The sequence below is a fragment of the Electrona antarctica genome, assembly GCF_951216825.1.
Source record: "Electrona antarctica genome assembly, chromosome: 16".
NCBI lineage: Eukaryota > Metazoa > Chordata > Actinopteri > Myctophiformes > Myctophidae > Electrona > Electrona antarctica.
In genome coordinates this window covers 43,378,459-43,393,531 of record NC_136797.1, presented here as the reverse complement: position 1 = coordinate 43,393,531, position 15,073 = coordinate 43,378,459, and the positions used below count along the sequence as shown (strand labels likewise).

At 43.0% G+C, this 15,073-nt stretch overlaps 1 protein-coding gene across 1 annotated transcript in view; it reads left to right on the top strand.

The window, feature by feature from the left end:
• niban2a (niban apoptosis regulator 2a) overlaps positions 1-15,073 on the top strand; it is a 40,149-nt gene that overhangs the window by 22,430 nt on the left and 2,646 nt on the right. Inside the window, exons 6-13 of the mRNA XM_079525123.1 lie at positions 361-476; positions 7,181-7,285; positions 8,572-8,734; positions 10,848-11,035; positions 11,731-11,886; positions 12,606-12,719; positions 13,793-13,900; positions 14,960-15,071. Of these exons, the coding sequence (XP_079381249.1) occupies positions 361-476; positions 7,181-7,285; positions 8,572-8,734; positions 10,848-11,035; positions 11,731-11,886; positions 12,606-12,719; positions 13,793-13,900; positions 14,960-15,071 (1,062 nt within the window). The remainder of the gene's footprint in view (positions 1-360; positions 477-7,180; positions 7,286-8,571; positions 8,735-10,847; positions 11,036-11,730; positions 11,887-12,605; positions 12,720-13,792; positions 13,901-14,959; positions 15,072-15,073) is intronic.

Here is a 15,073-nt window from a genome sequence, read left to right as displayed (position 1 = left end):
TTAGGATACAAGAGGCTGTGCTGTGACAATTGGCTTGATTTATAAAACAAAGTATATATTTTAAAACAAAATGTAAAAGAATGATCCAAAGAAACGTACTTCTTGATTATTCAATTAATTGACAGAATAATTGCTAAGAAGATCATCGATAGTTGCACCGCAAGCTTGGCGATATTAACCCAATGGATGATTTCCGTCCTTCAAAACGGTGCATGTACAGTGCAGCCTGGCCAGACTAATATCACTGAGGGCATATATATATATATTATTTTTTTTGCACTGGCAGATACATTTCCAGGCCATGTACAGTGTCCTACTCACCACTAAAGTGTTTGCTCCGCTCTCTCCTGCCCCCGACAGGTCTGTCAGAGGAGTGCAGGGTTCAGACTCCAGCCTTCACCGATGCAGTCCGATATCACCGGCAAGCCAAGGGAGACTATGGAACCTGGGACCTGATGTGCGGCTCACCCCCACAGGTGGGAATCACTTACTGCAGGGAAATACACAGCAAAATGCTCAGTGTTAATTGAACTGTTTGTTAAATTAACTGAGAGTTTACATTTTGACACTGTGCCCTGCTATGTTCTGTACTGTGCTATGTTATTCAGACCCTAACCATATTGTAGCCGTCCATGTTCAATATATTTAACCATATGAACCCTAGAGTTCCTATTCCGGGAATTACAAAATAGGTGAAAACAGGCAAACATTTGGTCAAAACCTTTAGCGAGAATAAGCAAACATTCAGCAAAATTTGAGATAGTCGGGTCCATTTGGTTCCAGGACTATTTAAGTTAAATTAACAGTGATTTTACAATATAAGTTGGGGTCCGAGACTTCCAGAGATAGAAATTCCATTAAATGGGGATCCGTAGCCTTATGCATGTCAAACTGGTGGTCCTTGAAATCACTGCTAGAGCCATAAAAATCCTCTTTTATCAGGCGTATGTTTTCAAATGGGGGTCTGTGGACTAATAAATGTCGATTTGGGCGTCCTTGACATGAACAAGTTTGAGAACCACTGGATTATAGGCAGGCAGGGAGTGGTTCCTTGAGGCAGGGACCAGGGCCTCTTGAGAGGCCGTTTGCTTATACAGTAGGTGCTGCTAGAACATTTAGAAAAAACACAAAGCACCCAACTCCAAAACCTTGTGGTGTGGAATTTGACTTGATGGGTGTATCAGTGATACTGTGAATGGACACAAAATGATAAATGGTGCATTTATATAGCGCCTTCCAAGGCGCTTTACATAGATTGTGCATTACATTCTCCCATTCACACCCACACGAATACACCGATGGCGAAGGAAACCAAACCTGCACATCGGGAGCAATTAGGGGTTCAGTGTCTTACTCAAGGACACTTCGACACTAACTCAGGGAGGAGCTTGGGATCGAAATGTTTCCTAAGGGGCCGCTCTGCCGGCCTCACATGAATGCAAGTGACGCGAAAAATCTAATCTCTTAAGATCTCAAGAGATCATAAATGGTAACATTGGGGTTTATATATTATGCTAAACTAGTCAATGTTGGCATCCCAATTCTTAATCGTTTACCCGCCAGGAACATAGGAATTTTAAAACGTAGAATCTTGTAGCCTGCCACAAACGGAAAAGCCGTTTTAACAGCGATGTATTCATTAATGCATGTTTTAATACGATCGTATCGAAATCTACCGTCAGTTAGCTTTGTTATGCTTCTGACACAATGGGCGTGGCCATTTTGAAAATGCGCGCGCATCCACTTACATTGCCGGCTCTGGTTTCAGACGGCTTTATCTCACAGAAGCGACATTGCAGAGGACGCTTTGTCCCAGACAAGCGTTTTCAACGGCCTGTAGCAGGCGCTGTGATACTCGCGGTCCACTTTTTCCACCACCGACCGAGAGAACGAGCACCAGCTTCGTCAACACACACGGAATGGTTTCATAGTAAAATGCGATTACGGATATTTGGCTCTTCAAAGTAAGTGTCACGCGTGATTAAACCATGGCAATACGCAATCGAGGGATTAATTAATGGCGGCAGGCTAAGAGTTAATAAAAATGAGTACTTCAGGAGAAGGCTACCTCAAGGTACAAAGACACAATAACATTTTTCAACACCTGGCTGCAACACTTCTTCCTCCACAATCTTTGAAAATGCGTACACTGTAAGAATGGGCATAAGTGGTTAGATTTGTTTTTAAAAGCCACAGAGAGACGTAAAGTGTGACCAATAGCATTGATCTATTCTATAACAACAAAATATTGGTTTACAGCCGACAGTGACGATATGCGTATTCTTCTCAAAGAGATATGTGGAAACAGATCATTATGAACATGCAGTCGCCCACCTGCACTACTGTTTTTGTTCTACCACAAGAGGTTAATTTCAATTTTCATGAATGCAGTGTAGAAAGCTAGCAGTGCCTGCCTGTGTCAGAGGAGGACTGCATGCAGTGCCTGCCTGTGTCAGAGGAGGACTGCATGCAGTGCCTGCCTGTGTCAGAGGAGGACTGCATGCAGTGCCTGCCTGTGTCAGAGGAGGACTGCATGCAGTGCCTGCCTGTGTCAGAGGAGGACTGCCTGTGTCAGAGGAGGACTGCATGCAGTTCTAACCTCGGCCTGTGTCTACACATAATGCACACAGAGAGAAGAGTGAAATGAAATGAAATGATTACTATATTTACCCAAGGTATCTGGGCTAAGCTCAAGAACTTGTTTCCAGCCAGGCCCTGCTCATAGAACACATTTCATCTTAGTGGTTCAATGCCTTGTTCAAGGGCACTTCAGCGGTGGTAATTTTAACGTGTCGGACAGCTGATTCGAACTGGCGACCTTCCGGTATCAAGACCGCTCCGCTATCCGTTCGGCCACCGCTCAGCTGAGTTATGAGTTGAGGTTGGGATCATTTAGCATTTTGATTCAAATGTCAGAATGCACACACACTTTGATGTGAGATTCGGGCCCGTACAAACACAGAGAATGGCATGCATTGGGACAAGGTGGGGCCCACACAGCATTGCTAAAGCCACTTCTATAGAAGTGCACTACTTTCATAATAGTGTTATTTTTGTTTTGTTGTTAGTTCACCGGAATCTGGACTTGTATGTCCGGCTTTCCTGTGTGTGAATAAATAGACAGAGCATTTGTCACGACCATTAATTACCCAGCAATATGTTTACTTTACGTAAGAGCGTGTGTGTGTGTGTGTGTGTGTGTGTGTGTGTGTGTGTGTGTGTGTGTGTGTGTGTGTGTGTGTGCATGCGTGCATCAGAGCGCGACTGCGCGTGTGTGCATGCTTGTACTTGAGGGCAGTGGCATTAACCACTCTTCCTGCCTCCATCTGTATGTGGTCTCAATTGCCCCAGTGTGTGTGTGTGTGTGTGTGTGTGTGTGTGTGTGTGTGTGTGTGTGTGTGTGTGTGTGTGCGTGCCCCAGTGTGTGCACACATGCGTGCCGTGCCACACAGGAAATGGAGGCTGTATGTACGCTCTGTGTTTTTGCTGGAACAGACATTATGTTGGCTTGTTTGTGTTTTCCTTCAGGGCAGGGATTGGGGTTATTTTTTGCCTACACCCTTAACCAACCCCGACATAACATGTTGTCATAGAAACCATAATGTGTGTGTGTGCGTACGTGCATGTAGTTTGACATGTACCCATGGGGGTTAGAATAATGGGGGCATGTTAGCGGTCATTTGGGCCTTTAATAATAGGTCATGTGTTGCAGTAGTTTATGGAACTGGAAGTCCAGTGCACGCCAGGAACATAAATAGCATATTGTTAACCTTCCCAACAATTGATAGCATATTGTCAGTTTCAGGCAAAAACCTTGCGTCCCTGTAATTCATGTTTTTCATAAATTAGTTCCCCCGTGTTATGTAGTTCATTATGGTGTCGCACAAAGGTTGCAGAAAATAGCTGATCTACAAGCTTGTACATACGGACAACATTCGGACACATTTTCGCCTATAATGATGATATGCCCAAAAACAGACATAGAGGGGAAAAAGGAGGGGGCCTAGTATAGACCCCTGGGGGACTCCAGTCAACAAAGTGTATAAGTTACTCAATTTACAATTTACAATTTAGGCATTTAGCAGACGCTCTTAATCCAGAGCGACTTACATTAAGCAATAACAAAAGCATGGCATACATCACATATATAAAAAGTAGTTATCATGAATCATGCCTAGACTAAGAACGTAACAGTGGAGTATCTATGTAAACTATACATACTATACTATATAATATATTATACATGTGTACTATAAAGTGCTATGACTACATAAAGTGCAATTCTAGAGCTGTCTACGTAACAAGCTATAAGTCTGTTTAAAATACTATCTAAGTCTACATAATGTGCTATCTAAGGGGCTAGGCTAGGGCAAGTGCTACGGGCCATGGTGGAGTCTGAAGAGGTGGGTTTTCAGACTACGGCGGAAGATTGGGAGTGAGGCTGCAGTTCTCTTATCTCAGCATCCAGACAGGAATTGAAATCCATCTGATAATGTTCCCAATATCATCTGGCCGCTACAGCATAACATTGTTTTTGTTTCCATTTGAAATATGCAGTAATATAGCCTACCTTTACAACTTGTTAAATACTTAACATGGTTTTAGTGAGTAAGTGTTTTGGGTACCATAGATCCATTTTGGTTATTAAACTTTTAGTAGGCCTAATAATGAATGGTATGGCAGAACTGCCCTGGTCGTATAGAAATGTAGTGAATTCTTTAAGATGCTGCTAGCCAATAGATTTTATTTTAGATTCACATTAATTAAACGTTGATGGTCACAAAGATCAACCATTGCGTCATGCTGAAGTTCAACAGGCAGGCTGCAGTCTGAGTCTGCACACAAAATCACCAAAACACCAAGGTCAACAGGTCATTCTTTACTGCATGAGGCCTGACATTGGCCTTGCACAAATAGGCCTTTTGTGTCTTGACTACAAGGAGAAAAAGCACCAAGCAGAAAATTAGAGGCATGTTTTAACATCTACGAAGGGTCAAAAAACATGTTAGTTTTGTAATTGACCTCTGAACGTCACTGCACTGCAGTGAATACACATACGTACGTATCCTATAGGCCAGGGGTTCTCAACCTGACATACGTACGTATCCTATAGGCCAGGGGTTCTCAACCTGGGGTCGCCAAATTATTGCTGGGAAAAGGAAATTAAGAGTTAAAATAGTACACATAGTACATGCATAAACGTTCCTTAATGATTATATCTGGTTTCAGTATTTATTTATGATGTATTTTCTCTATTATTAAGGTTATTGTAGCGGTCAATTTGTATTGGGGTGGGGAGGGGGGCGGGGCAGGGGTTGGGAGACATGGGCCCCCAGCCAGAAACGTTGTTAACCCATGCTATAGGCCAGGGGTTCTCAACCCGTGGGTCGCGACCCCTCGGGGGGTCGCCAAATTATTTTAGGGGGTCCCCAAATTATTAAAAAAAAAAAAAAAACACCAAAAGGGGTTCCCGCCCAAAATGGTTTAAGGTTATTGTAGCAGTCAATTTATATTGGGGGTCGGGAGGGGGCGAGGCGGGGGTCCCGAGACATTGCCAAAGCATTTCCGGGGGTCCCCGGCCAAAAACGTTGAGAACCCCTGCTATAGGCCACTGGTTCCCAAACCTTTTAGCTCGTGACCCAAAAGAGAAATGTGATGTCTCCCCAGGACGCAAACTAATGAAAATAGCTGATCGATTCTTTATTTATTCATGAAATTCTTTTGAAAGATCACTGAAAATGTGGGATTTTCTTATACGTTTTGAAATAACACAAATTAAAAACAAATGTAGGAAACAAAGTTAAGGGATATTTACTAGTGACCCATAGATGTGTCCACGACCCACAAATGGGTTCCGACCCAGTGTTTGTGAATGATGCCACCAAACATGGTACGACAACTTAATGAATATCATGCTAAGCCAGAACGTTCAGTTCCAACATTTTAACGATCCTTTACTGCCTGGTGTGCTGACTTATTCCATTTGTGCCAGGGTGTCGCTTTCCAAAACAAATTATAGATCATTTCACAAAACACCGTCGTACCACAGAGTATAAATTAGGCTGGTGGAGAGAAGGACTTTGAGTTGAAATAAGTGGGTGTTTGTCCTTCATAACTTCATAAATAAATACCGTTAGCGATGTGATGTACACAGAGATGACCTGAGAAACTCGCTTTTTGATTCATGTGTGTGTTTTTGGTTTCGCCCGAGCATGTGTATCCAGGCAGTGATCAGAGGAGGCCATTAGGCTATTTATCTGGAGATATTTGCTTTGTAAGTGTAAGCACCTGGCTTTCCTGCTTGGAAAGCCAAACATCTAGCGCTCAGGTAAAGGCGAATCCCACCTTTAGTCTTCTGGGCTAAGTGGGCTTAGAGGCAGCGCTGCTCTAGCTACACGAGGATATTCTTTTTAATTTGTCGCCCATGTTTGTCTTTCTTCACACAATTATTGATGGCTGTCACTAAAGGGATGCATCCATTATTTGATGCGTCAATATTGTTTGCCTTCAGCACAAAAACGTACTAAATCAAGCGCCATGGCGTGTTTCATGTTCCTCTCAAGCACACACACGTACACGCACATTCAAAGACAAGTCATGTCTGAAGTCATATGTACTGTAGGTTCACTGCTCTGTTTGAACTTCCATTTGATGTTCCCTTAATCCACCATGTGATTTTCAACTGTTATGTCAACAAACATGAAAGGTTACCTCATTGCCTTATGTTATCTCCGGCTCTCCACCAGCCTGTATCCTCATCATGCCATCCTGTCAGGTGTGTGTGTGTGTGTGTGTGTGTGTGTGCAGTGGCATGCACAGATAGACACTAGGGGGTGCTAGAGCACCCCCTGCCCTTTTGGCAATGTGCCCTTTTGAAAAAAAAACGGGGGAAAAAAATTTCTCTTTTTTTTTTTTTTTTTTTTTTTCAAAAATAGCAGACCTACAAGCTCATAGCGCGCCACTCGGTGGCGCGCTATGAGCTTGTAGATCTGCTATTTTTCAATAGCTAAAGCATAACATAATGCTAACACCAAAAGGGGTTCCCGCCCAAAATGGATTAAGGCAACCGGCCGGTTCCACGCGCTGCACAAGGTGCCCTTTTTTAACTTGAGCACCTGCCCCTCTAAATGTCTGTGCACGCCACTGAGACTCTGTGTTTGTCATTTTCATGCGAGTATAGATTCTGGCTAACCTGGTAATGGAGACCCTCCACCCAGAGCTGAGAAGCCTGATTGGTCCTCGTCTGAAGGGAAAGATGCAACAAAGACAGAGGAAGTGGATGCTGGTGAGTTCCTGACAGTAGTACTAACATTCGGCGGACCCTCCATGTGGTCCTGAGGGTTTTGCTTATTATTAAGACCTGAGACCGATTCTACAAATGCCTTCCGAATCATTAGTTCAAAAATGTTCAAAAATAGTAATCTTAATGGGCTAATTAAGGGTGGTGAGACTCTACAGTATAACATGACAACACCAGGCGGTATCACACAACTGAAGTTGATTAAACACAAAATATATAGTACTGGTCACATTATGTAACCAAGAGATACAAGATAAGAGATTATAGAAAGATCAAGATGTAAGTACACAATAAAACACAATGTCCTACGAGGTAGATTAGTTTTGACCTTCAGCAGCATCTCGTATCATATAGGGCATACCACACTATTGAATAAAGCAGTGTCCACCATGGCATCGCAAGCATATCTATATGCTTTTGCAGATGACAGTGGATCGCTACCAACAAAGTACCGTCTGTCTTGTTCAAAGACAGTTTAGTCTCACGTAGCCAGACAATTATTCCACAATCTCCGAAATAGTCTGGAACTACACCTCCCGAAATCCGAGTAAGGAAGCTGCCATTTCCGTTCACGGAAATATATTTTAAAATATCTTTACATTTCATTTTGTATTTCCTTTTCTGCTAAGCAACAAGCTATATATTCTTAGATGTTTTCTATTTATATTAGGATACATTTGTGTGACTGTAAAGATGAAACGGAACTGTATGACGGAAGCATTTGGAAATTGCAAGAGGCAACAGTCTGGCAAAGCGAGACTGAGTACCACAGACGAATAACAGTCTAAGTCCACACTATTGATCCATAATATATAAATGATAGATAAGGGTTCAGGACAACGAGGCCTTTTCGTAGAGGGGTCAGTCTGAAATTTGGACTTAGACTGTTTTTCGTCTGTGGTACTCAGACAGGACACATGGTTCCTGGGACCTCACGATTATGAGACTACCATTCTAACAACTAGACCTGTGGTTCTCAACCCAGTTAATAAGTTAATTGTATTTACAGTATGTGTGTTGCCCGCACAACCAGTCCCTCAGTCATTAGACGGGACAGAGGACACAGGTGAATGCAATTCATTTCCTGCTAGAATAGAATGTCATTAATAACTATGGTCCCAAGAGGCCAGCTTTGACAGCTAGCCAGTATTATCAGTGGTTGTTGACCCGTAAAGGGTCCATTTGGTCACTGTGCCCTAGACACGTGCGCATGTGCTTTGGAAAAAGGCACTACCATATAACTACTAAAATGATGGGTTTGTCCCCTCCAGATCTCTAACGCGGTGTACAAGCAGGTTCTGTCCCAGACCACTGGCCACTACGACGCCTTGGTTCAGGCTTGTGAAGCCCAGCGACCTCCTCTGGATGCAGCTCTCCGCACAGATATGGACCAAATCATTACCTCCAAGGAGCATGTGAGCAGCAAGATACGAGGTAGGAACAACGTAGAAAGGCAGAGATGAAAGCAGGCAGGCAGAGGAGTGACACAGGGATTATGCATGCATGCCAAGCATTCATGTATACAAACATACTACATAGCTACATACAGTAGATACACTGTAGCTACAGAGATACTTGCATACAAATACGCATAACTATACATATATACATACATACATATTAGTGGCGGCCGTAGCTTAGTAGGTATGTAGGCCAACTGGTAATCAGAAGGTCACCGGTTCACCTCACGGCCCAACCCAGTAAATTGTGTCCCTTAGCAAGACACTTCTCCTCATGACCATCTGGGCAGCCATCAGCCGGGTGGAGCTGCGACTGAGCACATGCTTTGCACGTCATTGATCCCCTGGGGGAATCAATAATACGTTACCTTTTTTCACTCAATAGCATGTCAGTGCTGTCCAAATATTATGCCATGGAAAACCTTTTGCGTCACTTGATGCTTACTGTCCTGTGTAATATGAGCTTCCCTGGTCCCGTGGGGAACCGTCATTGTTTGGACTAGCACTTGCCTCAGCGAGACGTAGCTGTGGTTTCTCTGCTACAAGACTTTCTGGCACATGGAAGTGATCAGACTGGTCATTGAATGGCACTACAGTACTCTGTGGGGTCGTATTTCAGCTCATTTTGTTTGGACACTTGGCACTACAGGGCCTCTGCATTGTAACTGAACCTCCCTCCACCTTCTCACATTTCTAACATCCCTGACACTCTGCTTTTCACTCTCGTCTCAGCCTTACCTGCACTCTCTCTTTTCTAGTCATCCAATTTACAATTTACAATTTAGGCATTTAGCAGACGCTCTTAATCCAGAGCGATTTACATTAAGCAATAACATCCCGTCCTTGACGTCCAACTTCTCTATCTGTCTTACTCAAAATAATCGTTCTCAAGATGACATGCTTCCTCCCAGTGGCTCCGGAGCGGAAAACATGAGGAGGTGAGACAGTCACCTTTCACCGTTTAAGTGACTTGGCACAGTCATTATTTTTCTTTTCTTCCGTTTTGTTTCCCAGGGAGCCAAAGTGGACAAGCCACATTCCATCTCTGTAGGCCCAGTCTAGCTTTTATCCCACACATGCATCTCAATGCCAGGCCATTCAAGTCCAGTTGAAACGCGGGGACCTGAATTTTGCACTGACCGTGACTTCAGGACCCAAGTGTGTTTAACCACTAATTTATGTAGTTTGTTGTCGACGGCACTGTCAAAGCATGTCACGGCTCAATACCTGATCCTGAGCCTGGCCCACGTGTTGGACAACAAAGCACCAGGGAGTGTAATCGGTTTTATATTACCAGTGTGGTGTACACGTCAACAGCTTTCACAGTTGTTTGTACACCCAGTCGTTATAAATTGGGTTATTGCGTTAACCGTATCACATTAACCAGTTATGGCATCATAGAGCAAGAGTCAGATTTACAGTATTTGTTTATGGTTGGTGCGTATTTGAGGCCTATGTTTTATGGGCCGTACTGGTTGCATTTAGTCTCATCTGTCATCACCACACACACACACACACACACATCACAAACCCACGTCTGAGGGCGTAAGTGGACACAAACCCACGTCTGAGGGCGTAAACACCATAATGACATTGAAATTAGCTTCTTTGGCCTTGACCCACCAAGTCCGTGCCCTTTGGTCAGTGGTCATTCTGTGGTTGGGTTTCGGCAAGGCTGTGGCCCTGCAGAGGATTGTGGCGTGTGGGTGTTTATAGATGACGGCGTGAGTCACCATCAGTGGTAGTAAAAGTCCAAGTCGAAAACGTACTAAAGGGTATTGGCATTGAGATATAAAAGTATCGCAACGCGTTGTGAGCTTGTAGATCGGCTTTTTTTTAATAGACAAAGTCTAAAAGAGGGCATAATTGGTTCGTAATAATAATCTAACTTGTGACTAACGTTTTCAAATAATTGTTCTGGAGCAAAACGTACAATATTTGAAAATGTAGTTGAAGCATAAAGTACTGAAAAATGGACATACTCAAGTAAAGTAAAAGCACTTTCCACCACTGGTCACCACTCACCAGCATGCATTCCTCCATCCATCCACCCACCATCGTCCGTCTCTCCCCACATCTGTGTGCAGCTCTGGTGTTGCCCAAGGCCGAGCAGATCCTGAGGAATAACATCCAGCCGTATGTCAGCTCCATCCTGGAGGCTCTGATGGAGCCCACCAGTCGCGGCTTTTCTGAGGTCAGGGACATCTTCTTCAGGGAACTGGTGGAGATCAGCAAGAACTCTGTGAATGGAGCAGGCAATGACAAGTTGGGAGAGGTGAGTGAGAGTTTGACTATTAAACTTGGGGGGGGGGGGGGTTAACCCTCTGACTTAAGCATATACTTTACTAATATACTTCTTTGACAGCAGTCCTCCGGGGGTCTGCACTTGGTTCCCCTTCGCGTAAAATTAGCTCATAACATTTTGTTAATATTTTATTGTCACCGAATGTTTGCTTATTTCCAACAAAGTTTCGCCTATTACGATATGCCCAGAATAGGAATGCGTTTAAAGCACATGTTAATGTTGGACCCTCCCTGCGTCAGCTACCCCCATCAAACTCCTCTACCTGTGTATTTAGCGGTCTAGATGACCTATGATTAGTGCTGGACAGCACCTTGGATGTTTTGCAAGGGCTGTCAACATTGCAGCACTAGACTTTTAATTAAGTGCCAGGGAGTGTCCTCAAGTGCCCTGTTCAGTATCGACCGCTCTCTTACGCAGACCACCTCTTAAGCAAAATGTATACTTTGCCGATCTATAAGCTCACTGAGCTTATATATGTGCTATTTTCAGGCCCATCACAGCTTCGTACAACCAAGCAATCAAATGCCATCTCTTGCGTCTTGCCAAGTGTTTTCATTCTACTGGTTCTTCTCTCCCTCTTTTACAATTTTCCCTACCCCTTTGTACCCCCCTCCCCCCCCCCCTCCCTCCTCCTCCTCCTCCTCCTCCTCTCTCTTCCTCCACAGCACATGGACAGGATGTCCATGCTGGCGTTCCACCCGGTGAAGATGCAGAGCTCCTATGAGCAGGTGGAGCAGCTGAATCTAGAGGGTCTGCAGCAGAGGTTCGACATCTCCAAACCCTCTGTGTTTGTCCACAGGGCTCAGATCCTAATGAGAGAGGTGAGCTGGCTTCTCTATGCATTTTTTTATGACAATAAAGCATATTGAATTTAAATGAAGTATGTGACAATAAATGGTATGCACTAAAACATTCCATGTAAGAAATCTTGAAGAGAACACCTCCAGCTTGCTACTGACAGCACGCCCCTCTAGTTCCACCTAATGGACAAAGGAGGTACTGCAACTGAGAAGTACATAAAAAGAGCAAACCAAGGCTTACAGAAACACTGTGACAGTTTAACTCTGAGGGTGTATAAATGAACCTACAAGGACCCATTTCTACACTCCCAGAGTGAGAGGATTTAGCTCTGTATTGCCAATAGAAAAAACATCGACTTTAATTGATAATTGATAATTTTCCTCCAAGGAAAACAAACAAATTAACGGAGCTGAACGTGAATCCCCCCCACCGCCCACCCCTTTTTTATTTTTTTCCCTCACTGTATATGTTTCTTTTCCCTTTTTACCTCCTTTATGATGAATTCCTGTTCTGTCTATAGAAGTGTCTATTTGTACGTCTCTAAATGTTTTGATGATTTGAACATGGTGGACCCTATTGGAAACAAGTGTAATGCTTAATTGGGTCGTCCACTCACAGTTAACAGCCTTTGTATTGAGTTTGTGCTTGAAATGTACTGTAATTCTGCAAACTGTTATTAATTCTTCAATCAATCAATCAATCAATATTTTAATGCACCCTCCATTGTTACTTGTGACAGCAAATGGACAATGCCGTGTACACATTCGAACAGCTGCTCCACCAGTCCTTGGAAACGCATGGCGAGGACAACCTGTGTAAGACCATTCAACACTGCCAGGATAGAGTTCTCAAGGTATGTTAAAACACATTGAGAGCCCACGCAAAACTGCCCAAAATCACTTTCACCTAGAAAATCCATTCACATTTTTTATAATTCAGCTGACTGTGGAGACACATGCTGGAACTTTTTACTTTGAAATGTTTTATAGTTTCTGAGTTATTTAATTTAAACGCCAAATGCATTCTCAATGGCGAAAACAAGTGTTTTGATTTTTCTGATTTTTTTTTCAAAGACGTCCACAGACGTCTTGGGCTATGCACGTGCGGTAATACCCAGGACGTCCACAGACGTTTTGGGCACAAAATGTGTATGGTAAATGTTGCATTTATGTAGCGCCTTTATACTAAAGCACTTTACAATGTGCACACATTCACCTCTCTCTTCCCCTGTTTACTGTCTGCACTGTACTTCCAGATAAAGCCTTAAGCTAATCTCAATAAACAGATAACAAAGGAGAATGAAGCATAACGGATAACGGCGTAGAATAACACAACATTAAGATTATGGGTGCAGAATGCAGATACAAAGAATGTGATGTGAAACTTGAATGAGAGCAGACATCAGGGTGGTAAAGTCAGTGTTCTTTAAAGGGGCATTCCACTCATTTTCAACATTTTACTATGTCATTAATGTACCTTAGAGCTGTTGTGTGGAAATAATACAAAACGTTCCCCTATTCTGTGTTTCCTAGAACTAGAGGTCTGAAAAAAATCATTAACATGGTGAAACACATCTTGATGACATCATCAAGATGTGTTTCACCATGTTAATGATTTTTTTCATGATTACAGTTCTAGGAAACACAAAATGGGGGGACTTTTTTATTATTTCCACACAACAGCTCTAAGGTATATTAATGACATAATAAAATGTTGAAAATGGGTGGTTTTCCCCTTTAAGGTCAAGTCGTGACAATGCATGTATTTTAACTAGCTTTTATGTAAACTGTTAGTCTGGCCTTTTGGTTCCCATTAGTTATCGTTATGAAATACTTAACAATGAAGAGAATGTAAAACAATACATTCACAATAGAGAACCATGATGAATCACTTCTTTCCCTGTCTTGTGTTGTCTCTTCCTGTTAGAAATATGATTACGACAGTAGCACGGTGCGCAAGAAGTTCTTCAGAGAGGCTCTGCTCCAGATCATCATTCCTTACATGCTAAAGCAGCTGTCTCCGTCATGCACGCCCGTGAGTAGTGCATAGTCTTATGTCCGTTTGTCTTACAACCTAACCCAGGGGTTCTCAACGTTTTTGGCCGGGGACCCCCGGAAATGCTTTGGCAATGTCTCGGGACCCCCGCCCCGCCCCCTCCCGACCCCCAATATAAATTGACTGCTACAATAACCTTAAACCATTTTGGGCGGGAACCCCTTTTGGTGTTTTAAGCATTGTTATAATTTAGCTATTTAAAAATAGCAGATCTACAAGCTCATAGCGCGCCACCGAGTGGCGCGCTACGAGCTTGTAGGTCTGCTATTTTTGAAAAATCGTGAAAATTAAAAATAAAAAAAATCTTTTTTGAAAATAATTTGGGGACCCCCTAAAATAATTTGGCGACCCCCCGAGGGGTCGCGACCCACGGGTTGAGAACCCCTGACCTAACCCATTGACATTTACACAATTTTTTTAAATTCTTTCTATCTTTCTTTCAATGGGACGATGCACATTAATGAGCATTCCATACATGAAAGTGAAATGAATCAGCTGATCATGATCTCATGTAAAACATGCCGGATTTAGCTAGAAGTTCATTTCCATCCGTAGTCCCCACATGTATACAAACAATACAAACAACAGAATATAGAAGAAAACAAATAACTATCTAAAGAGTTCATTTAAGAATATCATACCTAGTTAAAAAAACCTAACTACTTGTTTTAAAAAGTCAAATACCTAAAACATCAAAATATTTAATTATGTAATTATCGATGTTCACATATTTTAACCATTTGTCATTATATACAGTACTCTGGTATTAACCTGCATACCTCTGACGTGTACCTTTTGGTACTGTAATAATGATTGTATCGTTCTAATGTAGATCTGCCTATTGTCCCTACTAATTAACATGTAATCATTCAAATGTATAACTGCTCTGCAAATGTGCGTGCGTGTGTGTGTGTTTTGGGTGCAGTGTAATGAATTCACACACGCACACACACACACACACACACACACCACCCCACCCCCCCTCTGGATGCGTACAATCTTTTAAGATGGACCATATCTCCTTCTTCCCCACTCCAGGAGCTTCCTCGGTTCCAGGAGCTCATCTTCGAGGACTTCTCCCGCTTTTTGCTGGTGGAGAACATCTTTGAAGAGGTGGTGCTGCAGTCCGTCACCAAGGACATCATGATGGGT